A 26,823-nucleotide genomic window follows, 5' to 3' on the forward strand; every position below is an offset into this window, starting at 1 on the left:
CCCAGGTCCATGGCCTCAAACCAAACCAGTGGACCGAGAGCCTGAAAGCGTCAGGCTGAGTGCAGAGACAGCTTCATAACTGTTTGCCCAAAAAGCACCTCCAAGCCTTCCTAGATGCTTGGAGAATGACCCCAACTGCAGGGCAAGAAAGAAAGGGGGAGACTTACGTACCTTCCAGTCTTGGCTGGAGAAGACCTTGGGGTTGGGCAGCTTCCTTGTATGGTCCACCAAAATGTTGAAGTTTAGGGATTTAGGGGTGCTGGGACCCCAAAATCACAACACACAGGTCCTGTCAGAATGAATTTGACCCAAGTCTTCTTTCAGCGAAAGACAAAAGTTTATTAGAACATCCATCATATTGGGAAGACTCTTAAGGAATCTGAGCACTACTGAGCTGTTGGCTAGATTATAAGAATCTGAGCAGTGGCTAGATTTTGAGAATTTGAGCCCAGATTATTTTTAAAAATCATTGCTGTGAGAAGTGACTAGAACAAGAGATATCTGATAAAATGTATATCAAATAATGATCAGCCTCATTAAGTTTGGAATGATCATCACTAGCATATAATGAATTTTGGGGAATAATAACTAGCGTATCCACCAAGAAGGACTCAATTTGCCTCCATCTACTGGTGCATGACTTGTGGGGCATTGAGGTGACTTAGGCTGCTAAAGGACATGCCAGCAGGAAGGAGTACAGGCTCTGACCTCCCGTCTAAATGAGGAAGGCTTTAAATGTGTTTTTTTTTTTGTCAGGTTATGGGTCTGTTGTCCGAGAACGAATTTTACTTAAACTTAGAGAAGTCTGTGATCTGAAGAGGGACCATCAGGCAGTGTGTGGAATTGAGGAAATGAAGACTTAGAGAAGACTGAAAAAATTAGGTTCACCGATGATTTTGCTTTGTTGTTTTCTGTTATCTTTAGATCATACCTTGAATTCAGAACTGTTCTTTTCTTCTTTAATGCATTTGATGTTGATATACCTATATTGAATACAGAGGGATTCCGTTCTTCTTGAACTTTGCCATATTTACCTCAAGAAAGCTTTCTGTCCTTAAGATTTAAAAGTGTGGGGGAGGTTGAAGTTTCCCACTAGTATAGTTTTGCTGTCTGTTTCTCCTAGAACTCTTTGAACTTTTCTAAGAATTTGGACGCTATACCATTTGGTACATATATGTTTAGCAATTATATTACTTCATTGTCTATGGTGCCTTTTAGCAGGATGTGGTTTCCAACCTTATCTCTTTTGATAAGATCTATTTTTGTCTTTGCTTTGTCTAAGATCAGGATTGCTACCCCTGCTTTTTTTTTTTACTTCCACTGAAGAATAATATATTCTATTCCAGCCCTTTACCTTTACCCTGTGTGTGTCCCAGTGTTTCAAATGTGTCTCCTGTAAACAGCATATTGTAGGATTATGGTTTTTAATCCATTCTGCTATCCGCTTCTGTTTCATGGGAGAGTTTATCTCATTCACATTGACAGTTACTACTATCTGTGTCTTTCTCTCCATCCTATTTCCCCCCATTTATGCTTTTCTTTCTCCTTTCTCCCTTTCCTCCTCACTAGTGTTTTGCTTTTGACCACTGCCTCCCTCAGTCCTGCCTCCCTTCTCTTAGCCCCGTCCCTTTTCTTCCCCTTTCCCCTTACTCCTTCTTCCTTCCCTTCTATCTCCCCTCCCTTTTCTTTCCTCTTTTCCCTCCTACTGCCTATAGGGCAAGTTAGATTTCTATACCTAACTGATTATGTTATTCCCTCCTTGAGCCAAATCTGATGAGAGTAAGGTTCAAACAATGCTCATCTCCCTCCCTTCTTTCTCTCTACTGGAATACGTTTTTGTGCCTTTTCCTGTAACTTAATTTACCCTTATCTGCCTCCTTCTTTCCTTTTTTCTCAGTACATTTTCTTAGTTAGATCAGATTAATCCATTTACTTAGATCCATTTAATCCACTTGATTAGATTTTTTTTATCATTACATCAAAATCAACTCAAATCCACTCCCTCTATGTATACCCCTTTAAAATGGTATAATAACAATACAGTTCCCAAGAGTTACAAGTGTCATCTTCCCTTGTAGGGATGTCATCAGTTTGCCATTATAAAAATAACATGTTATTGTTTCTTTCTGTCCTGCTTACCTTTTTATGTCTTGAGTCTTGTATTTGAAGATCAAATTTTCTGTTGAGCTCTGTCTTTTTATCAGGAAAAAAAATTTAAAAGTGTGTATTTTAGGTTGGCTTTTTATTTCTTTCCTACTCAGTATAATTAAACCAATGACTTAATCTTGAATTTCATTTATCATTTGGCATATTTTCTATGCTGAACCCAATTTTTTTTGTATAAGTGTTAAGGGAATATTCAGAGAAAATATTTCATAATTTTTTTCCTTTTTACTGGTGTCTTCATAATGGAATACACACTAGAACAAAAGTGAGTTCACTATTGTGGATAATCTCTCCTTATGATGCAGATTGCAGCTCTTTCTGCCTTCCTGTTCTGGGTGACTCTTGGCTGTGTCCTTCTCTAAGTTATGGGGCTCCAGCATCTGGTGGTCTCCCTGTCTTGTACTCTCTACATTAGAAAGATGTCAGTGGAGCCCTGGGGTTCTCCTTTTTTCTTGCCATATAATGGCACATTTTTTAGGCTGCCCATTTCTTTGATGATGTCTTTTATGACTTCTTTTGCATAATTTCTTATTTATGATGTGATATAGCATGCTCACACCTGCCATTTGCCTCTCTGTTGCTTTTATGGGTAACTCTCAACTTATAATTTTTTTGAAGATTACAGTAGTCTAAGATTCCTAGCCATATGAGAAAACTAGTAAAGCATTAGTGTTTTAAAACAGACCTTTATTTCTAAAAGAACCTTGGATCATTTTAAAGAATGAGTTGGGAAAAGCAATAGGAAAGGTAGATATGTATTGTTTACAAACTGAGTAATACCATGTCACTATTTTAAGCAATGAAAAATACCTGACACAATTTTTTAGGAGGCTATATGTATTCAATCCCCTTAGTTCCTAGAATGTTTTGTTATAGAGATAACTGGTGGACAAGGACTTTATATTTATAGAATTTCATGGTTATATACAGAATCATAGATTTAGAGCTGGAAGTGACCTCAAAGATCATCCAATCCAACTCTTTAATTTTATAGATGAGAAAATAGGTACATACGGGTTAAATGATTTGCCCAAGGTCACATGTATGGTATGTTATGGAGCCCGGATTTGAATACTTGTCTTCCAACTCCAAATTCAGTGCTTTTCCTACTATACCACTTTGATTCCTCCTTATTCTTCATCCATTAGATTAAAAGATTCTTGAGGGCAGGGACTATCTTTTACTTATTTTTATATCCCCAGTGCTTAGCGCAGTGCTTGACACATACTAAGTGCTTAACAAATATTGATTGATATCTCACACTGATGGCTGGCAAACTGGCACTAGTAGGCAGATAGTCACAGAAGCTTTGGGAATGGCAGCATCCCCCAGGCCACTGGTTCTGCTTCTAGTTCATCTCTCACAGCTGAGATCTGGGGAAGCAATTCCTATGGAGAAAAGTCTAGTCACCCTCACCAACTGCCAACTCAAAGCCATAATATATGTGAATTCCATTGGAGTCAAGTTTCTGTCTCATCTTACCATTGAATCAGTACTAAAAGTATAAAATTGAATGAACCTGGAAAAAAGGTAATTAACTAAAGACAGTAATATTCCTATTCAGGAGTCATTTGTGAGTATCAGCCACAATGTTGATCATAACTTCAAGCTATTACACCTACGTAGCACATTGTACAGAGTATTGGGCCTGGAGTCAGGAAGATCTGAGTTCAAATCAAACCTTGGACACTTAATAGTGTGCGACTCTGAGCAAGTTGCTTGACCTCTGTTTTCCTCAGTTTCTTCAACTGTAAAATGAGACTAATAGCAGAACTTACCTCAAAGTTGATATGTGATAATCATATGAGATAATATTTGTAAAGTGCTAAGCATAGTTCTTAGATAGTAGATGCTATTTAAATGCTAATTCCCTTCCCTTTGCCTGCTATGAATTTAGACTATGTCCTGAGCTGCAGATGGGAGCTGAGATGTTTTTGGCCAGATGCTGACTTCCTGTGCTCCCATGATCTAGACCTTGGCTGTGAATAGGGGGAAACATCCTAACCCTAACGGAATTTTTCCTGCTTTGCAGAAGTTGGATCTGGAATATGATTTGTTGTTCACTCATTTCAGTCATGTTCGATTCTTTGTGACCCCCATTTGGGGTTTTCTTGGCAAAGATACTGGAGTGGTTTGCCATTTCCTTCTCCAGCTCATTTTATGGATGAAGAACTGAAAGCAAACAGGGTTAAGTGACCTGCCCAGGGTCATCTATCTAGTAAGTGCCTGAGGCTATATTCAAACTCAGGAAGATTAGTCTTTCTGACTTCAGGCCCAGCACTCTATTCACTGCACCACCTAGATGCCCTGGAATATGATTAGGTTGGATTTTGCAGTACATAATATGTCTTTTGCTTTGTATTCTATTATACTTTCATCAAATCTAATTAAATTATGGATAACTGTGACTATGAGTTTTGGTGGAGTTAACTAAAGTCAGATTTAGGAAAGAGGTGTGGTTACTTCAGTGGGAGCACCAGCTGTTTAATGAATCATGCTCCTAGATGAGGAGTGGAAATGGAAAGTGTTGAGTTGACAGATAGCTATCCTTGTCCATGGTTCTGATTATTCATAGAGAACCATTCAGACACACCACTACCAAACACCCTGAAGAGAGTTGGAATAAATGAAAGGCTTTTACTCTTGCCTGCTGCCAGTTATAACTGGGAAATATAATAGAATTCATAATGGAATGATAGAGGAATCTTAGCAGTTTCCTAATCTAACATCATCATTTTGCAAATGAGAGTACTGAAGCACAGAGGTGAAATGAATTACTCATAGTCATGTAGATATTTTAAAACTATGAAGACTATGCAAATGTAAGGTAGAACTTTGGAATTTCACAATTTTCAGAGGGATTTCACATACATTATCTTGTTCCATTCCTCAATACCATCAGCACTGCAGTAGGTAGGACAGATTTTATTATGCTCATTTTACAGATGAAGAAATGGAAGTTTGGAGAGAGTTTAAATGAATTCCTCAATGCCATATAGCTATTAACTAGTAGAAATGGGATAAAAATTAGTTCTTCTGACTCCTCATTCAATGTAATTTTCTGCTTTTATCACATAACTATGACTGATATGTGATAGGTTTCAAAGATAATTGGTTATTTCCAATACAATACTGTGATACCCCACTGAGTGAAAACTGGCCTTTTTGCTATCATAATTTCTTCAGTATATGTACATCTAGAAAACAGGGAATGGAAGAATTTATGTAAAATTCATCAGAGGAAGTAATCTTCCTTTAATTACTTATCCTATATAGTCTTTATTTTCTATTTTTTATATGGAGAAGAAAGAATAGAATACTTTTGAAATAAATGTGGTAACAAAATTAGAAATGTGTATGGCTTTGAGACGGAAATTAGAGAGTTAGATATGAAAAATTCTATGAAGAGAGTCCTTCCCCTCTTTCCTTGAATTATATCTTTTTTTTTTAAATCACTGAAAACCAAGATTTTATTTTGGGCATTATTTTAAAAATTAATTTCTGTGGAGATCAGTTTTACTCAATCTTCCTTGTATCTCTTTATGATAACCAAAGCAGATAATTATATTTTATTTTCCTTAGCAGGTCAGAAACTATTTTTATGAAAATGACCCATGAAAATGAAAATGACCAAATTATTTAATTCTTTTAAGCGCTTATTGGTGACTCTAATTTTTGTGATGGCTGAAGTACAAAAGATGGCCTTCTTTTCTGGAGTTAGCATCCTCAGTTGGAAATAATGTAATGATGAGCCTGGGGTCAGCAGATAAAGGACTGCAGAGCTCAAAAGTAAACTGACTAACCAAATCTATTGACAATGGCAGAACAGTCCATCCTAAAAGATTGAAAATAATAAGAATCCCAGGGATAGAGGGGGTTGGGTTACCTATGTATAGAAAGTTTTTTTTTTTTAAGGAATAAAATCTATCCTGAGCTATCATACTTCCCTGTCTCAAAACCTAAACAGGAATCTATTTAAAGTAATCATAGGATCATTAATTCATATATTTTAGAGCTAGAATGGATCTTGGATATTATCTGTTCTAACTCCCACATGTTATAGATGAGAAATCTGAAATCCAGAGACATTAATCATACACCTAGAATAATATAGTCTGAAAATTTGATTAAAGGCAGAAGAGAGATGATGTAATAAATAAAACATGGGAATCTAGAAAAGAGAGAATTATAGAGTAAGAATTTGTCAGTATTTTTTGAACACTGTCCAGGGAAGAAGGTGCTCTTATTCTAAAGCTTGGTCTTGGTTCTTTAGATCATAATGCTGCTAAAGAGAGGAAACATAATGAACCAGGCTACAATGCTTGCTATGACTATCCTTTGGATAAAATACAATTTTCTTTTTATTACTTTTCATTAGCAAAAGTCCATTATCTACTCCGTTATTTGGGCTCTAGTCTAGTCTATCTAGTTTATTATTTGGCTTCCTTAGAGTATCCATCCACTAGGCAAGGAAGGTGCAATAAAACAGTTCTTGGACTTGGTATAGCTAAAACTGAAAATGAATAGATGATATTCTAGTTTACTTCAATTGTGCATCGTTAGCTAGCTTTAATCAGTTCCTCACCCTGATCAACCTAAAGCAAATGTGTAATATTATTTATCTGATACGGCAAAATTAGGGACCCATCCCTAAAAGGTTAGCTCTAGTTTCCTCTTGAGGCCCAACATAAAATAGTCTGATCCATTTCTTTGTCTATTTTTTTCAATTTTGTAGTAAAAAATCAGAGAATTGGAGACTATGTTCACATTAAAAAATTGGGGGGAAGGTTTCAAAAATCATTAAAAAATTATAAACAGCAATAAAAAGAAATAAAATAAAAATACACCTATATTTAATACATATGTTTATATATGAATGTTTTTAATACAATCATAAATGCCAAACTCTCTATAATTAAAAAATTGTATCCATTAACTTTATCAAAATAAGAACTAATTATTTGCTTTTGGCCTCTCTCTGATCTCTTTTTCTTTGGCATATTGTTTCTTCAGATTTTGTAGTTATTATCACTTTTATGTAGTTATAATGTCTGTGTATATTGTTCCAATTCTCCATTCTTCACCATAAATCACCTTATGTGGCTTTCTATATCCTTTGCATTTTTCATGTTCATCATTTATAATGATTCAATAAGGTTCACTAAATTGATATACTTCTTTATAAAGGTCCTACTCTGGTACCTCAGTGAAGCTTGGAGGTAGCAATGGGTTTTAGAAGCTTAGGCCAACAGAATACATGGTTTTGTAGGTTCTAGAAATCTGAAAGGCTCCAATTATGATATAAGATCATACATTTAGAACTGGAAGGCACTTTAGATATCATTAACTCCAATACCCACATTTTGAAGGTGAGGAAATTATTGACTGCCATTTAGGTGAAGTCATTTGTCCAGGGGTCTCTCAGGCAGTTAAGTAGCACAGTCAGGATTTGAACCCTTGTTTTTCCACTCCAAATTCCATGAACTCTCTATTTTACCACACTGCCTTCTGCCTGGGAACAAGCCTAACCAATTATAGATAGGCTCATCACCTGTTTGAGCACAAGGTGATCAGAATTATGGCCATGGAAATCTAAGAAACAAAGAAAAATACAAATTGCCTCGCAGTTCTCTAGTGGTGCTTCTGCTTCTGTAGTGATGGTGGTAAAATAGTAAAAAAGGAGATAGGGTCACAGTCTTTTGATTATTTATAAGCATAAATTGAACTATAAAAAGAGAGATTTTTGTCCAACAAACAGTGAATTGGCATTCTGTAGGAGGAACTAGGCCACAGTAATGTTGATATTCTTGCTCCAAATTAAATATTTGTAGATAAATGGAAGGATGGTTTACAGGTTCCCCATGAAAAACTAATAAAGGTATTGGTGGATGGTGGATTTGGTTTCCTCATGGGTCCAAAGGCAATGAAAAATATGATTTTATGGGACACTTGGACATGATGAATATAAACAAGAAGAAGACCACAAAGATAACTGGAATTCATTTGCCAACATACCTTATAGAAAAGGAAGGAGAGATACCAAATTTATACATAGATCTTTTGCACTTGGTGACTTTAAAGCAAAGCTGGGCACAGGGGATAGAAGTAATGGAGAAGAAATGAAAGATATCAAAGGGCTGGTAGGCTACTCAGAAACATGTCCCATTGTTCAGTTGTTTCAGTCATGTCCAACTTTTTGTGACCCCATTTGGGGTGTTTTTGGCAAAGGTACTGGAGTAGTTTGCCATTTCCTTCACCAGCTCATTTTACAGATGAGGAACTGAGGCAAAGAGGATTAAATGAGCCGGCCAGGGTCACCCAGCTAGTAAATGTCTGAGGCTAGATTTGAACTGAGGAAGACAAGTCTCCCTGACTTTGAGGCCCAGCACTCTATCCACCTCTCCACCTAGCTGCCTCACATGTACCATGCTGTATCATTAAGAAGGAAGTTGTGAAGTTCTCATTAAAGTAAACACCAAACATCATCACCAGGGCTATGATTTGGGGGTTGACGCATCATTAGATCCAAATAACTGATCATCTGGTGACAAAGTCTCTTGGTGACGAGGCTTTTTGTTTTTCAGTTAAGTTGGTTTTCAGACACCAGGTAGTCAGTTAATGCCTTTCTAATATGGCAGAATTTGCCATAGCTTATACTCTACTGGTATAGTCTTCAAGAGCCCATGGTCACTTTCTTTCCATGAGAAGACATCAGTGGAAGACATTAGTGGAAGAATGGACTATTCTGCCCATGAACATGTCACCAAAAGAACAATATCAACAATAAATTGGTTGACCTTTAAATGAACAGGAACTTGTAGAAACAAGTACTACATAGGATTTATTCTCCAGACAGAATTTTCCATATTCACATCAACAAAATAGTGTAATTAATGCATGTTGGCTCTAGAATGGATGATTGAACTAGGTAATATAATTCAATGGAAAAGAACTGAATTCATAGGGAAGAGTCTAAAGTCATTTATCTTGTGTCTTGTTAGCTCAGTGGGATGGAACACTCATCTCTGGATCTATGGAACGGTCATTGAACTCATAGTTTTAAACATGAAATGATTTTGAGGAATAGCTCTCACAACTCCATGATTTTACATATAAGGACACTGAACTCAGAGGAAATGAATGACTTTCCCAAAGTCACACAAGTAGTGAGTAGCAGAACCAAGATTTAAACCCAGGTTTTTTGACTCCAAAGCCAGATTCTTTCAGTTCAATCCAATCCCATTATCTCATTCCCCACAGACTGCATCCTTGAACCTAGATTGTTATCTCATAAATATATTTTGGATTGAGAGCCAGTAGGAGAGGTTGAATGAAACAGTACATATTCCTCCAGCATGATTAGAAAACCAACTCAAAGAGAATAGTCCAAAATTATTGCTCCTTTGTACAGGAGGGTTGCATATTTTCGTTGTTCATTAAAAATATTAAGGCGAACACTTGTGCTTCACCATCACTGAATTTCCACATAAATTCAACAAATTCAATTTCTCTTTAAACACAGAGAATCACATAATTTCAGAGTTCAAATGGACTTTCAAGTCCATTTTATTCAAATCCACGCTCTGGTTTTGCATTAATGCTTCCAAAACTAGACACAATACAATTACCAGGTCTGTAGCTCAGAGAAAAGCAAAAAGGACTGAAATGTACAAAAATATTTATGGCAACTCTTTTTGTGGTTGCAAAGAAGTGGAAATTGAGGGACTGCCTGTCAACTGAGGAATGGCTGAGCAATTTGTATTATATGATTGTGTGGATACTATTGCAGTATAAAAAATGACAAGCAGGGTGGTTTCAGAAAAACCTAGGAAGACTTAAGTGAACTGATATAAAGTGAAGTGAGCAGAAGTAAGAGAATGCTGTATACAATAACATTATTGTAACAATGATTGACTGTGAAAGACTTCGCTACTCTGATGAAGACAATGATCCAATGTAATTCTAATGGATCCATGACAAAAGATGCTGTCCACCTCCAGGGAGAGTTGATGAACTCTGAGTATAGACGGAAACATACTTTTTTAAACCTTATTTTGCTTGCTTTTTCTTTTTTTTACAACACGGCTAATATAGAAATATGTTTTTCACATGTATAATTGATATCATATTGCTTGCCTTCTCAGTGGGTGAGGAATGGATGGGACTGAAGGAGAGAATCTGGAACTCGAAATTAAAAAAACAAGAATGTTAAAAATAAATTAAAACATAAAAATAGATACAACAGCAGAAATTAGGGAATTAGTGATAAAATGAATACACATGGAAGTCTTTTATCTTAGAGATGTATTTACTGACTGAAAAACAAATCAAAACAATATTTTCTTTCCATTTAATTTCTGTTGGTAGTTTTATTATTAATATTATTGTTTGTGAAGCACTCAGACTCTTATACCTTAATAATTATTGTGAGCACTCATGTCCTGACATCGTAGCATGGCATTCAGCATGCTTCGTGAAGTTCATTCTGAATAGATGATTATATACTTTATTATATTCACATGCTAATACAATAATTCACCCCATTTTAAATGATGTAGTAACACATATTCACTTTCACAGTTATTTTTTCAAGGTAGTCTACCCGCAATTTAATATAGCTGTCTATTCACACATTTTGTTGGATGCCGGTTTCTGTCTTTGCACCCTCCCCACTGAATCCTGGTGGTTTCTAGGCCCCAGCTGTTCTGGCCATAGACCTGATTGAAAGTATCAGTTAAAATCTGTTGGTCAAAATCTTTATTTGAATTCTCTGGAAAATGGATACCAGGAAGAACTCAAAATGACCAAAACATCAGTGAATTAAAACCAATCATGTAGATCTTACTTGTCTCTGAAAGTAGGTTTAGGAAGTATATCTAAACACATTGTTCTGTGCCAATATTAAATGAACATTCATTTACTGTTGCTTATCATCTGAGAAGATGAGCTCTACTTTCTGGTTGATATCTAAACTTTAAATTCTGGTTATATTATACCTAAGAGATTTTTGTTGCTGTTGTTCAGTTGTTTTTCAGTTGTATCTGACTTTTTGTGACCCTCTTTGGGGTTTTCTTGGCAAAGATGCTGGAGTAGTTTGCCATTTCCTTCTCCAGCTCATTTTACAGATGAGGAAACTGAGGCAAATGGGGTCAAGTGACTTACTCAGGGTCATGCAACTAGCAAGTGTTTTGAGGCCAGATTTGAATTTGTGAAGTTGAGTCTTCCTGACTCTAGGTCCATGCTCTATGCACTATAGCTCCACCTGGCTGCCCCCACACAAAAAGGTATAACAGACAAATAAACAAAAAGAACCAACAATGGTATAGTGTAAAGAGTACTGGCCCTTAAATCAAAGGACCTGGGTTCAAATCTTAACTCGAATACCTACTTCCAATGTGACACCAGGCAATTCACTTTCCTCATCTGTAAAATGAGGAGATTGGAGTAGGTGAGGTCTTTATAGATCAACGGTCTTATGATTTTTAAAGTTGAGTCCTGACTCTCCCACCTACTATTTGTGTGTAACCTTAAGTATATCAATGGACATTTCTGATCTACGGTATCTTTTCCTGCAAAATGAAGATACCAAAGAAAGTAAAACTATTGGTCATGTCTACCGCCCAAGCTTTTTGTAAGGAGAACAAGAGGACATGTATGAATTTTAAGGCACCATACAAAGTTAGACTATGATACAGTGGAAAGAGCTCTGATCATTGGCTTGGGTTCAAATCCTACCTCTGACACATGCTAGAGTGTGTGTGCCCTTGGGCAAGCAATTTAACATTTCTGGATTTTAGTTTCTTCATCTTTAGAATCAAGGGGTTGAACTAGATCTCTTCTGAGGTCCCTTTGAACACCATGATTCTACAGTCATAGCCAGAGTAGAAAATGTTTTCCTGTGTTACAAAGTGTTATCCTGAGTTACAATTGTTTTTAGAAACCAGCCCCTCCAATTCTATACTAAAATCCAATGGTACCTGAGCATCTGGTTGAAGGTAGTTATTTCTTTCTCAGTTTGCCCTCTCCATCCCTCTCCAAAGTTCAGTCAATAATACCATTGTATGAGATCTATGTATGGTTAGGCGGTAGTTCTGAGTGAGGCCACCAGAGGGAGCAGTTACCTAAAACATATCCTCCATGAATTGTAAACGGTTCATAGCACGATAGAACCACAGATGCAGTATTTTAAAATATAGAGACCTTAGAAGCCTTCTAGCCCAACCACGTCATTTTGCAGATGAAGAAACTAAGGCTCCGGAGGTTAAGTTTGTCTAAAGCCACACAGGTAAGCTCCATAATGGAAGAAACTTTTTCATTTTGGTCTTTCTGTCCCCAGCACCTAGAACAGTGCTTAGCCATAGCAGGCATTTAAGACATACTTGTTGATTGAGTGATAGCAAATAATAAAGTTGGGATCAGCTGATCCTCCTATGAAAACAAATACCAAAGGTAAAGAGTTAAATCAAATGGTTTATCATGTTATTAACACATAAGAAGAAAAATTACCTTATTAAGAAGTAACAGTATTTGGGAATCGAAGCTCTGCTCTTTAGAAATTTCATGTGAACCTGAGCAAATTTCCTCATCTGTAACATGGATGTAATAGAACTTACACTCTCTACCTCTCAGGGTTGTTGTGGGCAATGGACTTGGTAAGTCTTAAAGCTCAATAGAAATATGAGTTGTTATTTCTAAGTTATTATTTCTCATTGGCCAAAATAAAGTTTTAGCCTGCATTACAGATGAATGTGATAACGGATTCAAAAAAATTCCAGTCATTGACCTTCTAAAGACAAGAAACTGAATACCCAGACTGTTATGAGAGGGTAGATTCTTGGAATGGACCATGGAGATCATCTAGTCCAAGATTTCAAAAATCTCTAGATTTGTCAAGTCCTTAATTAAAAAAAAAACCAAACATAAAACCAAAAACCATGAATCACTGATCATGAAATTTCAGATACTGAAGCAGTCTGCTGGGGATAATTATGATTTAAAACTGGGAGAGAATTTAAAAACGATCTAGTTCAACCTTCTCATTTTATAGATGAAAAAAACTGAGGCCTAGGGAAGTTATGTGAAGGTTCTACATGTAGTAAAAGTAGCAGAGCTAAGATTCAAACCCATTAAGCCAATGTTGGAGGCAGGGAGGCCTTCTGGTGACCCCTGCTCCAACTTGTAAATCACAATTCTTACTTTGCTTATATGTAAGGTTGGCTCTGGCAACATTTTTTTCAGTGGTTGGTCCAATAGTAGACTCAAGGCCAAGGGGATAGTGTCAGTGAGTTATGTAATAACAGAAAAGACAAATATGTTCATTTGCAAGCTGATGAACACCTATAGGTAATCATTATTGAATAAATATTTATTTAATGGCTACTATGTTCCAGGCACTGCCCTAGATACAGAGTTTCTAAAGACAAAATCCCTACTCTTCAGGAGTCTTTCTAACAGGGAAAATATATAAGTAATAAAAGTTAGAGTAAATAAACCATGTGCTAAATAGGTGGGGCAATTTAAATATTTTAAGAGACCAGAGGATGAAAGGATCCTTCCTGGACGGAGCCATAGAGTTTAAAGTAGGACCTTAAAGATCATGTAATCTAACCCTCTAATTTTACTGATGAAGAAACTGAAGTACCCAAAGGTTTGTGATTTCCTCAATGTTACAGCTAGGAAATAGCATAGCTAGGACTCAGACCCTCATGCTAAATCCAGTGATCTTTCCTCTATGCCTTGTTGCCCTATGGACTTTGAATGAAGAAGGGTAGAATTTAGTTGGAGATGAATAGGGATGAGGCTAGAGGAAGGGCTTTCAAAGTGTAAAGAATGGCAAAGGCAAAGGAAAAGGACTAAGGCATAGTGGTAAGGCTTAGATTTGAAACTAGAAGAACCAAGCTCTGATCCTAACTCTGCCACTAACTATCCTTTTGACCTTAGGCAAGTCACTTAACCTCCAGAGGCCTCCATTTCCTCAACTATAAAATAAAAGGGTTGTGATTCCTAAGGTTTCCTCTTTGTAAGTCTATAAACCAGTTTGTTTTAAGGAAAATTAGTGTAGACAAGATTGGTAATATTGTGGGATACTTGTAGCAAGTAGTGAAATTGGAAAGGTATAATAACACCAGTTCTATAGAGCCTTTAGCAATAGTAAATTTTTTTTGTTAGGTATTAGGGAGCCACTGAAGATTTTAAGTAGGAGAATGAAAGGATCAAATCTATACTTTAGGAACATTAATCTAGAAGTAGTTTGTAGGATGATTGGAGTGAATTTGAAGTCTGGAAAGCCAGTTCAATATTTGGAATAGTTCAGGCACGAGTTAAGAGGGGCCTGAATTACAGTGATGGTGAAAGGAATGTAAAAGAAGGGATAGATGGGAAGAAGTGAAGAGGAAAAAACACTTGATAGGACTAGAAAACTGATAGGATGAGGAGGATGAAGGAAGGAGGAATAAAAAATGACTCAGATTTGGAGCTTAAACTTAACCCAGGGACTCAGATTCCTTGCTTCCAATTATGCATTCCATTTCCCCACCAAAATGACCTACTTGTGCTTCTCTATATGCATCATTCTATTTCCTAACTTTATAGCTTTGCACAGACTGCCTTCATGCCTGGAATGCTGTGTCTCTCACCTTTGCCTCTTGACATTCCTAGCTTCTTTCAGGGATCCACCATATTGTACATGAAGACTTTCAAATTTCACCAGTTGTTAGTGGTCTTTCCTCACCAAAACAATTGCTTTGCATTTACTTCTCTCTATATCCCTAGCATCAACATATCATATCCTCTCCCCTCAGCAGAATATAAGCTCCTTTGAGATGGCAAGTATTCTGTATTTATCTTCATATCCTCAGCACTAGTACAGTCTACTGCATAGAGTGAGCATTTTTAATAAATGCTTATTGAGTTGAGTTGAAGGTAGGTAAGACACTTTGGTTAACTTACTGGTTAGAATTAAATAAGGTCTAGACAGTGAACCCATGAGAGGAAAATACAGTTCTTGGTAGTTGGGCCAAGAGGGAAAAGTCCAAGACAGTTGCTTTTTTAAGCTGTCAGGTATTCTCAGGCTCAACAGTAGGAAATATTCTTATATTCTCTCTAGATTTTCAGAGTCAGTGGCTATCTAATTTTGTATTATATTAATATTTTCCCCCAGAATTGGGTGTTAATCGGCTGTTCATATAGTACTGAAGTGATGAGACAAATAAAAGGGTTAGAAACTGGATGTCCCATAGACATCTAAAACTCAATATGTTCAAAACTGAACTCATTATCTTTCTCCTCAAACCCTCTCCTTTCCCCAACTTTTCTAATATTGTTGAAGATTTTAACATCTTCCCAGTCAGCCAGGTTTCCAAACTATAGGTTATTCTTGATGCCTCACTTTCTTTTGTTGCCCCATATCTAGTCACTTGTCAAATCCTACTGATTCTACCCTCATGTAACAGCACCTTTATATGCCCTCTTCTCTCTGACACTGCTGCCACTCTGGTGCAGACCCTTATCCTCTTATACCTGGACTATTGCAATAGTTTTCTAGTTCTCCCTACTTCAAGTCTCTCCCCGTGCTCCAGTCCATTCTCCACTCAGCTGTTAAATTCATCTTATTATCTTCAGGTTTGGTTACCTCTAGGATGAAATGTTAAATCCTTTTTTTTTTTTTTGGCTTTTAAAGCCCTTTCTAACCTGACCTCTTCACATTTTTCTCTTCTCCACATATTCTATGATTGTGTTTCTGGCCTCCTTGTGCTTCTCCCACACAACACTCCATCTCCTAATGCTGCATTTTTAACCGGCTGTCTCCCATAACTGGAACTCTTTCCTTCCTCGTCTCCTTCTAGCTTCTAGGTTCTTAAGCTTCCTTCAGGTCCCAGCTAAAATCTTACCTTCTACAAGAGGACTTTCATGATCCCCCTTAATACTGGTTCCTTCTATCTAATTACTTCCAATCTATCCTGTCTGTATCTTGTTTGTATATAGCTGTTTGCATGTTGTTTCTCCTATTACACTGTGAGCTTGAAAACAGTGACTTTTTTTTTTGCCTTTCTTTGTATATCTCTAGTGCTTAGCACAGTGTTTGGCCCTTAGCAAGCATTTAATAATTATAATAACTGACTTGAATTAATTTATCCAATAGATGGTTGGGGGAAGGAATGATAGCTAGTGCATCACCATTTCATGTTAGTATCATAGTCCAACTGATCTAATCACATTCATTTTCTCATAGTGTTAGCGAGGTAGGTAGAAATTCTCTCCCCTACTTCTGTGAGCCTAGTCAATTGCAGATGAAGTGAGGATTTATAAGTAAGCAAAACAGCCACAAACAGAATGGGTGCCCCCCAGACCTTTAGCCAATGTGATATTGAAGTAGGCTCAGGATAATCAGGAATGACTCGAGTTTGTAAGGGCTTGAGTGTCCGGTCCCACTGAGTCATGATAGCCTTTCTGGCTCCATCCCATTTTCCAGGGCCCATCAAACGGTACTGGTAAGATGTGCATGGACCAAAGAAAACTTCCTTTGCAAGCCTGGGATCCTTAAAGAACAGGAGCAAGATGTTGGGCTTTACTCCCATGCATGTAGCAAGGTCATCCAGATAGGTAATATAGTTCTGTTTCACCTGGGTGGGATCCTTAATAACACCCCTTCAAGAGAAAAGGAAAAGAGACACATTATATTTCTTGTAAAAATTCCTTGCCCTGCTTTTATGGTCCATGACCCAACATCATTATAATTGGAATGCCAAATTTACATGTAGGGTATTTCCTATGGCTGAAGTGTAATGGGTGAGCCAGTGCATGAAGGGATGAAACTCAGAGGTATCTACAAAAGCTTGACATTTTTGCTAAGCTTTAATAAACTTGATGTAATAAGATTAAGTTCTATAATTCATCTGCTTCTATACTGGGTTAAAAATCAACTTCACAAGTAAAAGATGGGGGACTAGGTGTAGGGGGATACAAATACAAAAAAGATGGGGGACACATGGCCAGATGATAGTCTCTCTGAAAACAATCTGGAGGTTTCTGTGGACTAAAAACTAGCTTGTAGCATGTGGTAGTATCAACAATATATGGTAGCCAAAAAAACCCAAACAACAAAACCCAACTAATGAGATCTTAGATTGCATTACAAAAGGCATAGTGTTTAGGACTAGGGAAGTGCTGATCCTACTTTACCGTTTGCTAATCAGACCATGCTGGAAAATTGTATTTCGTTTTGGCCACCACAAATTTAGAAAGAATATTATTAGAATGGAAGCTCCAGAAGGGAGTAGGAATTTTTTTCTTTAAAATTTTTTTTTTTGTATTTGTATCCCCCTACACCTAGTACATAACTGGCATATAATAGGTCCTATAAGTGTATGTCTTGGCCAAACCAACTAGTTGTATGTTAAAATCAATGTGGACTTGTGATTTCAACATTTCCCAGTTTGGAAACTACCTCTATCACTAGCATAGATCACAAGCTATTTTAGTTACATTCCTGGAACTTATTTTATGCCAATAGATGTTGAAAGGCTTGCTCAGGGTCACAAAGCTAATAGTGTCACAAGAAGATTGAACCCAGGTTGATTTCAAGGCCAATCCTCCATCTGCTATGCCTTATGTAAGAATATATGAGAATCAAAAAGAAGTGAAATCCAGTAAAATAATGGGAAGCTATATAGTTTATTTGTAAACTGTATGGAAATTCTTAGGCCCGTGACAGTGAATGGTCTTTGAGTATATGAAAGGCTTTTTCATGAAAGAAGGATTGGATTGGCTTTATCTGGTCTCAGAGGACCAAACTGGGAGCAATGTATAGAAATTGCAAAAAGACAAATTTAGATTCAAAGTTAATCATGGCTCTTTACTCTCTATTACCTCCTATTTCTAATCAGTTATTAAGCTTTGTTGTTTCTATCTCTACATCATCTCATATGGCCACTACCCTAGTTCAGACCCTCATCACTTCCTGCCTAGCAGGAGGCTGTCAATTGACCTCCCTACCTGAATTCTCTTCCCTCTCAATTGCAACCAAAGTGATTTTCCTAAAGTGAAAGCCTGATAATGTCACTCACTCACTTTATAAACATCAGTGGCTCCCTATTATTTCTAGGGTCAAACATAATATCTTTTGTTTTGTGTTTAAAGCCCTGATTCCAACCTATTTTTATTACATTATTTTTACATTATTATTATTTACATTATGTTTGTAAATAAGTATGTATTTTATATACAAATTATATACAAAATATATATTTTGTAAATAAATATATATTTACACTATTATTATTGCATTAATACATTATTCTTTTCATACACTCTGTGCTCCAGCAAAACTGTTCTCCTTGCTATTCTTCCCACATAAAACTCCATCTCCTATGACTGTTCCTTTGCATTGGACTGACCCCTCTGCCTGGAATGCACGCCATTCTTATGTCCACCTTAATTTAGTTCCTTCACAGCTCAACTCTTGTTATCTTCTAGGTAAGACCTTTCCTGTTTTCCCAATTCCTAGTGTTTTCCTCCCCCAATTATCTTGTATTTATGCATGTATTTATTTTCTATATAATTTTTGTCTCTACTTATATATATATATATATATATCTCCTTCAGATAGAATTTAAGGTCTTTAAAGTCAGAGGCTGTTTCTTTTTTGGTCTTTAAATCCTTGACTCTTAGCAAAGTGCCTAGTATGTAATAGGGCCTTAATACTTGATGGTTGAATGATTATTCATATTTTCATCACTTAATGTAACAGTTGTAATCCTGAATAGATCAACAAGTTCTCTCCACGATATGTATGAAAGATACTCATAAAATCCATTTAATGGTGTGTTGCAATATATTCAGTGGTTTGTTCCTTAAAAATTAAATGCTAATGAACAACATTAAGATCACAGCAGAGCCTCCGATTTATAGGACTCTAAGTATAGTGGAAAGATCACTGGACCTAGGTTCAAATAGTGACTCTAATACTTACTAGTTGTGTGACCATGGGTATTTACTCATGTGACTAAATGTCTAAGTCTCAGTTTCCATCTGTAAAATGGGAAAAATTCTTTCACTACCTAATTCATAATATGGCCTGGGGAACTCTTGGAGTCCTTGACTCTCTTTCAGGGGTTCTGTGAAGTCAATACTATTTTCCTAATACTAAGACACTTAAATTTCTAATAAAGCAACTATAGACATAATCCACATAAACAAAAGCTTTTTGGGGGGCAGGGGGATTCTCAATAATTTGTAAGAGTATAAAGGGGTCTTGAGACCAAAAAGCTTGAGATTCACTGTCCTAAGCAAATCCCTAAGATTGTAAGTTGTAGAGCAGGTTTTAGTCCACATTAATAGAGGAAGTGTTCTCACTGACATCACAAATCTGGTCCAAATAAACAAACAAAAAAATTTTATCGTGAGTCAACTGAGATAGGGAAGGAAAAAAAAAGAATGAAATTTTAGGTTGCTTTAAGAAAGGCATACTGTACAGGATTAGTGAGGTTATCATGCCACTGTGCTGAACCTTGGTCACACCACATCTGTAATAATGTGCTTAGTTTAGGGCACCGTACTTTAAAAAGGTAGGCTAGAAAATATTCAGATGGCAGCAAACATTGATTAAAAGTCTTCATGCCATGTCAGGTGAGGAATGCTAAAAGGAATTGAGATTAGATAGTCCACTTAGAAAAGAAAAGACTTAGGGGCAACATGAAGGACATTCATAAGAAAGAGGAATTAAGCTTATTCTGCCTAACCCCAGAGTTCAGAACTAAGAGAAATGGGTGGAAGATTCAAAAAAACAAACTGAGGCTTGAGATTAGGAAAAACCTTTCTAAGTATTAGAGCTCTCCCAATATAGAATGGGCTGCTTTGGCAGGTAGTGGGTTCTCTTTCACTGAATATCTGCAAGTAAAAGTTGAATAATAACGTAGCGTATTCCACAGAGGGAATTCTTATTCAAGTCCTCATTGGGTAACTGGCTTTTGAAGTCCCAACAATCTTTGAGATTCTACATGAGTCTATCATTCCCAAAATCATATTCCTAGTCTGTAGAATCCAAGAGGAAACAGCACTAATCCCAGTTATCTCTGAAAGGAATGGTTTGAATACAGTAGGAGGAGGTGGGTGTTTATCTGAATACCAACACCTTCATCCTTTAATCTTACTCTTGTTGGACAATCTTTTTCAGTCTTTAATTTTGATTGGATCTTTTTTCAGTTTGTGGCACATATGAAGTGGGAAGAAATGAAGGGAATTGAAGGGTGATTGTTTAATATTTCTTGTATTTCATTCTTTGGGATCAGATTAAAAAAATAACAACATTGTTTCTATGGGACATTCACCAGGATGTGGAAATGACCTTTTTATCAGATCTCTTCATTATAATTTATTGTAATTAGATTTTTATCAGTAATATAACATCTTATTGATGCCTTCATTTTTTCAATTCTTATCTGTGGAATGCCTCTTCTGTTAAGTGTTGCCTACTATGGAGTATATTGGAAATTCAGATTGGTTCAAATTCAGGCTTTGACAATTCCTGTGCAATCATGAGCAAGTAATGTGTTGCTCATTTTAAGATTCACTTTTCTCATCTGTAAAATAGAATTAGTCACGTTTGTACCATCTATGTTAGGGGGATACTGGGAGGAAATTAGTTCCTAAACCTTAAAATACTATATAAATATAAATACAATTATTAATATTATTATACCTTCTTATGAGCTGTTCCTTCTTGGTAGCCTCAGCCATCATTTTGTTTGATGGAGGGATTTTACACAGTCCTTTTGTGGGGAGAAGAAAGGATATGATATTAGCTACAATGGACGCTTGGCTTTTCCTTCCATTCAACAGCATTTATTAATCACCTACTAGTAAAATGAACATTGTGTTAGGTGATAGGAGAAATATACTTCCTCATTACTTCACTTCTTAGACTCTCTAGATTTTTTCAAAACTCATCTTAAGTATTGCCTTCTGCCTTTTGTGAATCCTCTAGTGGCCAAGGCCTTCCCCCTCCCAATTGTTGCTCAGTTGTGTTCAACTCCTTGTGATCCCATTTGAGGTTTCCTTGGCAGAGATACTAGAGCGGTTTGCCATTTCCTTCTCCAGATTAGGAAATTGAGGCAAACAGGGTTAAATGATCTGCCCAGTGTCACACAGCTAGGAAGTGTCTAAGGCCAGGTTTGAACTCAGGAAGATGAGAATTCCTGACTCCAGGCCCAGTACTCTACACAATATGGTGCTACCTAGCTGCCCTTATTACTTTATATCTATTTTGTATCTAGCTGTATATGTACATGTTCTTTCCCTTGACACAATATAGGCTCCACTTCCATTGTACTGCCTACTACAATGCCTGGCACAGAAGAAGCCCCACAACAGATGGCTGTTGATTGATATGCAGATTAGATGTTACATAGTTCCTTCTCTCACAGAGCTAATAATGTAGTGGAAGTTGTGACCCATGTGCCAATAACTACAATATACAAAAATATATAATTCAAAGAGATGAAACTGAAATGCTATGAAAAGTAAAGTGGGGGAGGGGATCATTTCCAACTGGGGAGATCAAGGAAGTTTCTCTAGAGGAGGTGACACTTAAGCTGGCTGGGCTTTAAAGACTGGAGAGGATTTTTATTGGCAAGAGAGAGGTAGTTCCTTTCTCTAGGCTTGGTGTCTTCATATCCCTCCCAGCACTAGATTCAATGAATCTAAGGAAAAGAAGGCAGATAATGTTATTATCCTCCTTTTACATATGAGAAAACAACATTGGAGAAATGAAATGACCTGCCCAAAGTTATACAACTAGTCAGTATCAGAGCTAATGTTTAAACCCAGGTCTTAGTGATGCCAAATCCAATGCTCTTTCCAGTATGGCTGAGCTAACGGCAAGCCCTGGAGGAGGTGGGAATTTCAAATACATTTTATTTCTATTATAAAATAAACTTTTGTCCCACCAGTAAATGATCTGAATTCTTGAAGTCCAAAAAGATGGATTTTTTGGCCATATATTAATGTTATGTTAAATGGAGTACTTATTTTTGAAAGCATAAGGAAATCACTTTAAAAAAGATTTTCGTAGTGTTGATGGCACATGGTAGTAAGTACTTTGTTTGAAAATAAGCAAACCCAACTCTATAACACTGCCGTGTAAAGCAGAGATATCCAAAATGAGGCCCCGATTACTGTAACACATAGAAGTGGGGCGGAACTACATTAAAACTGTAATTGAGGAACATTTAACAAAATAAATTAAAATACAATAGGGCAAAAATAATGTTAATATTTGGTTTTCTAAGTCAAGATGTGACCTCTAGGGATCCTAATGTACAGTTTAGTGACCCTCATTTCTATTTAAATTTACAGAGAATACACAGAGTACACACAGCTGATATAAAGTGTATGCCACAAGAGGGACACAGAAGGAAACCAGGAAGCAGGAAAGTACAAACCCTTAAGGGCCTTTGATAGGACAAAATAGCATTGGTAGCAGGGATTGCAGAAAAAGAGTTAAATTGCACCTTGAATGGGTAGATGCATAGGCCCTTGCAAAAGGTTCCTTAATGTATAGCTGTTGGGATCATTGCTATAGGACACACATTACATTTTTCCCTTCACTGCAGAGCCTACATGAAATCTTTCCATATAAATACATGTATAATAAAAAGATCTGCAAAAAGTGACCCCACTTTTGGAAAATAATAGACACTGGTGTTTCTACCCTTCACCTTTGCTTTGGTAGACTAGTTCCAGAAAATTAGTATGGAGTCAATGACAATTAACTTTAACTCCAAAGTTTCCTTCTGAAACCACAACCTCCTACTCTGCCTTCCCTGCTCTCTCACTCATGCTGAACCCATTCTTTGTTCTCCCAGTCCTCCATTACTCCCTCTTCAATTCCGTCTCTGCCACTCGGTCTTCATGTGTTCCATACTCGGTCTTTAACTCAGCTGTTCACTGCTTTAATGATTTATCAGCTACCATGAGTCATTCCTGACCTATTCCTCCAAATAACCCTCATGATTTCACTTCTCTGCACCTTGTCCCAGGCTGCTGAGCATTGCTGAAGAAAGCTAGAAAGAAGATTGAGATTTCACTCACTTGCCTGTATTATCTCAGTTGAGATTTCACTGCTGCAGGCAATCATCCTATTCTTTAAAGGAATCTAGGGCCAAGAGTGAGTGAACCCTTAGACAAAAATCCTTGGAAAAGCTTGCATTAGTTTCTGGCAGTGCTGTGTCAGGAGGTATGTGATGAGAATATGCCATTATGCAAGTATGAGTAAATGAGGCATGTATATATCTGGCTGGGAGGGACCAGATTTTCATATGTCATTTTTCAGGGTGACAAATTTGGGGAGCAGTAAATGTTTTTTTAAATACAGCAGTTCTGAATGTCCCTAGATTGTATGGAATGTTGGAGTTGGCTAGTCAGAAGTGTAGAGAGATCATCTAGTCAACAGTATGGCAAAGGGAGTTGGAACCAGGAAGAGTTAGGTGCGTGTCCTGCCTTGAACACTTACCAGAAGTGTGATCCTGGGCAAAGCACTGGGTATTTCTGTGCCCCAGGTTCCTCTTGAGAAAAGAGAGGATTGGACTTACATGGTCTTGAATGTCCCTGCCCCCTCCTAAAATCAATAATCCCATGGCTGTAGTCTACAAAGTCCCAGAAATGATTTTCCCAAGGTCATATAGCTAGTAAGTGGCATGACTGAAACTAAGAATCCAAGTCCCCAGGGCCTTTTCATTATAAGAATAGTATTTCATATTTCCTCCAGTATTTTCATGAAAGAATGCTCTTAAGAAATTGGGGAGAAAAGAGTTCTAAATATTATAATAATGAATTAAATAAAATCTCATTAAAAATAACAATAGCTGGCATTTATATAATGCTTACTATGTGCCAAGCACTGTAATGAGATGAAATATAGGAAGTTTAAATTACTGAATATTTCGATGCTTTAAAAAATATTTTCACTTATGTATAATAACTGAAACCAGTCAGATCAAACTCTTATCTACTAGCATGACTGCTTTACTTTTAGGCAGCTAGGTGGTGAAGAGGGAAAGAGTAGTGCACTTAGAGTTGGGAAGACCTGAATTCAAATCCCATCTCACACACTTACTACTTGTGTGAACCTAAACATGTGACTCAGTCTCTCTCAGCTTTAATTTCCTCATCTGTAAAATGGGGATAATAACAGCATCAACCTCCCAGGGTTGTTGTGAGAATCAAATGAGAAAAAATATGGCTATTATTATTGAATACATAAGAATAATATAAATGGCTTAGCAGAGGACCCATCTAAGCAGTTTCATCTCTACCTATTTATTCTGTGAGCAGTTAGGTGGTGCAGTGGGTAGAGTGCAGAGCCTAGAGTCAAAAAGACTTCCTGAGTTTAGGCCTCAGACACTTACTAGCTATGTGACTCTGGGCAAGTCACTTAACCCTGTTTGCCTCAGTTTCCTTAACTGGAGAAGAAAATGGCAAACCGCTCCAGTATCTCTGCCAAGAAAACCCTCAGTGGGATCACAAAGAGTCAGACACAACTGAAAAATTACTCAGTTTATTCCATAATTGAATGGAAAAGTGTCTTCAAGATTGAGAGAACAATTCATCCCCTTAAGTTGAAAAAATGCCTGTCAACATGATGTTTATATTATTTAATTGTTTTTGAAAAATTTCTCTTCCCATTAGCCCTTTGTTCCTTTGATTAAAAAAGTCCATTTGGTATAAAATGACAAGGAAACACTAACTTTCCAATTGAATTAGGCAATTTGTTAGTGATTTTGGTGATTAAGAGAACCTACTCACCTTTGAATACTCTTGCGGCCAAGCGGGCCTGGAGTTCTGTACCTACTATAATGGAGCCTTGCAAACCAACATGGCCAATGAGAGCCAGAGTTGCCTTCTCCAGGTTTGAAGGGAAGATATATTTGTATATGAAGATCTTGTTTTTACAGAATTTTTCCATAGGTTCTTCGAGGAAAGGAAAAGAGTATGTGTATCCTGTAGCAAAGAATACAACATCAATGTTCTCCACAGTCCCATCTTCAAAGATGGCAGATGTTTCTGTAAATTCCTTCACGTTGATTTTCACAGTGACAGCGCCACATAGGATATAGCTGGGCAATTCATCATTTGCAACTCTCCTTTGCTGCCGCCTGTATCGTACAGAAAAAAACAAGTGCTTTTACTATATGTATACACAAATAGGTGTCCAGTTACATTCAACTAACAAGCTGGTTAATTTAGTGAATAACAGCCACACATTGTTTCCAATGAATTGACCAATTAATTTAGCCAAAACATTTGATAGCTCTACATAGGCAAAACTTGGGCCATTGTCCTGAGTATATTTTGTTTTCCTGCTGCTAATCGCAATCATTTTGAAAAGAAAAGTTGATTACTGATTTATTAATTAACAGCACTTAACACCTTCTTTTGGTATGAATGACTGCACAAGGCTATGGAAGCTACTTTTTTAGATCTCAAAGATGGAATAGATGACTTGACATTTTGAAGACTTTAGCTCAACCACATAATTTAGTTTAGGTACAGAGAGCCAGGACATTCAAAGGTTGTAATATGTTGTGGCTAAAAGAATATTAAGTCATGGACAGGAAAGTGTCAGATACTTGATATGTATCTGTTGAATGAGGTTAAAGTATAAGTCCCACCCTTGATACTATGCTTTTTCAGGCTCCCAATAATAATTGTGATTAGCTAAAACATTAATATGGAGTTGAGCCACTTTCAACTCAATTATTGTATGTTTTATATATTCTAAGGGTATAATTAAAAGAAACATTTGTATATTGAGCCATGCTTCTTCCCTCATTTCCAATTATGAATGCAGACACGTGTTTCCACTAAAAAAAATTTTTTTTCTTTCAAGTATGTGATAAAAGTGATACTTAAGAAACCCCATCATTACTGCAAGAACATTCTGCCATTGTCAGTGTGTACATTAACTAAAATTACATCTATTAAAATATGCTTATACACTATTTTTATTATAATTTCATACCTCCAGTTTTTCAGCTAAACTGGAGGCAAGATGATACATGTAATGGAAAGACCACTGGATTTGGAGAGAACATTGTCTTGAATCTTAGCTCAGCAAGTTTCTATCTGTGTGTCTTTTTCCAAGTCATTTCATCTCTTTGGGTCACAGCTGCCTTATCTAAAATGATGGGGTTGACCCAGATGACCTCTAAAATCCTTTCTAGTCCTAAATACCAGGTGTCCCAAAAGTCTTGGTACAGTGGTAAGTTATACTGCACCAAGACTTTTGGGGCACCCTGTATATGACAACAGATATGACTACCTTTGTTCACTGATCTTGTCTATATACACTGCACATTTTGTGTTGATCAGCTTAGGAATCCTTCAAATAAATTTCAATTTCTTGATTTTCTGTCTTGTGTTATATACGCGAATTTCTCTCTCTTTTCTCGTTAACTTTCAGTTTCCCAAGTTAGTCTTCCCAATAAAATTCAACTAGGCTAGGCCTATCTTAAACCTTGAGCACTACTGTCAAAGTGGCAGAAGTGAACTTAATAGAAACATACATAATGGAAACATTGAATGTGAGCACAAATTTTGGCTTCCTCATGCAAAAATTAAGGAATTAGATGATTTCTTTTCAGAAACTAGATTTTCATTAAA

The 26,823-nt window shown here is 36.8% G+C and overlaps 1 protein-coding gene across 2 annotated transcripts in view; it reads right to left on the reverse strand.

Moving 5' to 3' along the window:
* Window positions 1-10,453: 10,453 nt before the first annotated feature.
* The window catches only part of LOC110196978 (dimethylaniline monooxygenase [N-oxide-forming] 4-like), a 28,138-nt gene continuing 11,768 nt past the window's right edge, over window positions 10,454-26,823 (reverse strand). For both annotated transcript variants that reach the window (XM_078156500.1, XM_020970496.2), the window contains 3 exons: window positions 24,967-25,316; window positions 20,864-20,933; window positions 10,454-16,812 (listed from right to left, as the gene is read on the reverse strand). In XM_078156500.1, the coding sequence (XP_078012626.1) occupies window positions 16,383-16,812; window positions 20,864-20,933; window positions 24,967-25,316 (850 nt within the window). In that variant the 3' untranslated portion in view covers window positions 10,454-16,382. The remainder of the gene's footprint in view (window positions 16,813-20,863; window positions 20,934-24,966; window positions 25,317-26,823) is intronic.

This window comes from Phascolarctos cinereus, unplaced genomic scaffold (genome assembly GCF_003287225.1).
Source record: "Phascolarctos cinereus isolate Bilbo 61053 unplaced genomic scaffold, phaCin_HiC Scaffold_5;HRSCAF=322, whole genome shotgun sequence".
NCBI classification, from domain to species: Eukaryota; Metazoa; Chordata; class Mammalia; order Diprotodontia; family Phascolarctidae; genus Phascolarctos; species Phascolarctos cinereus.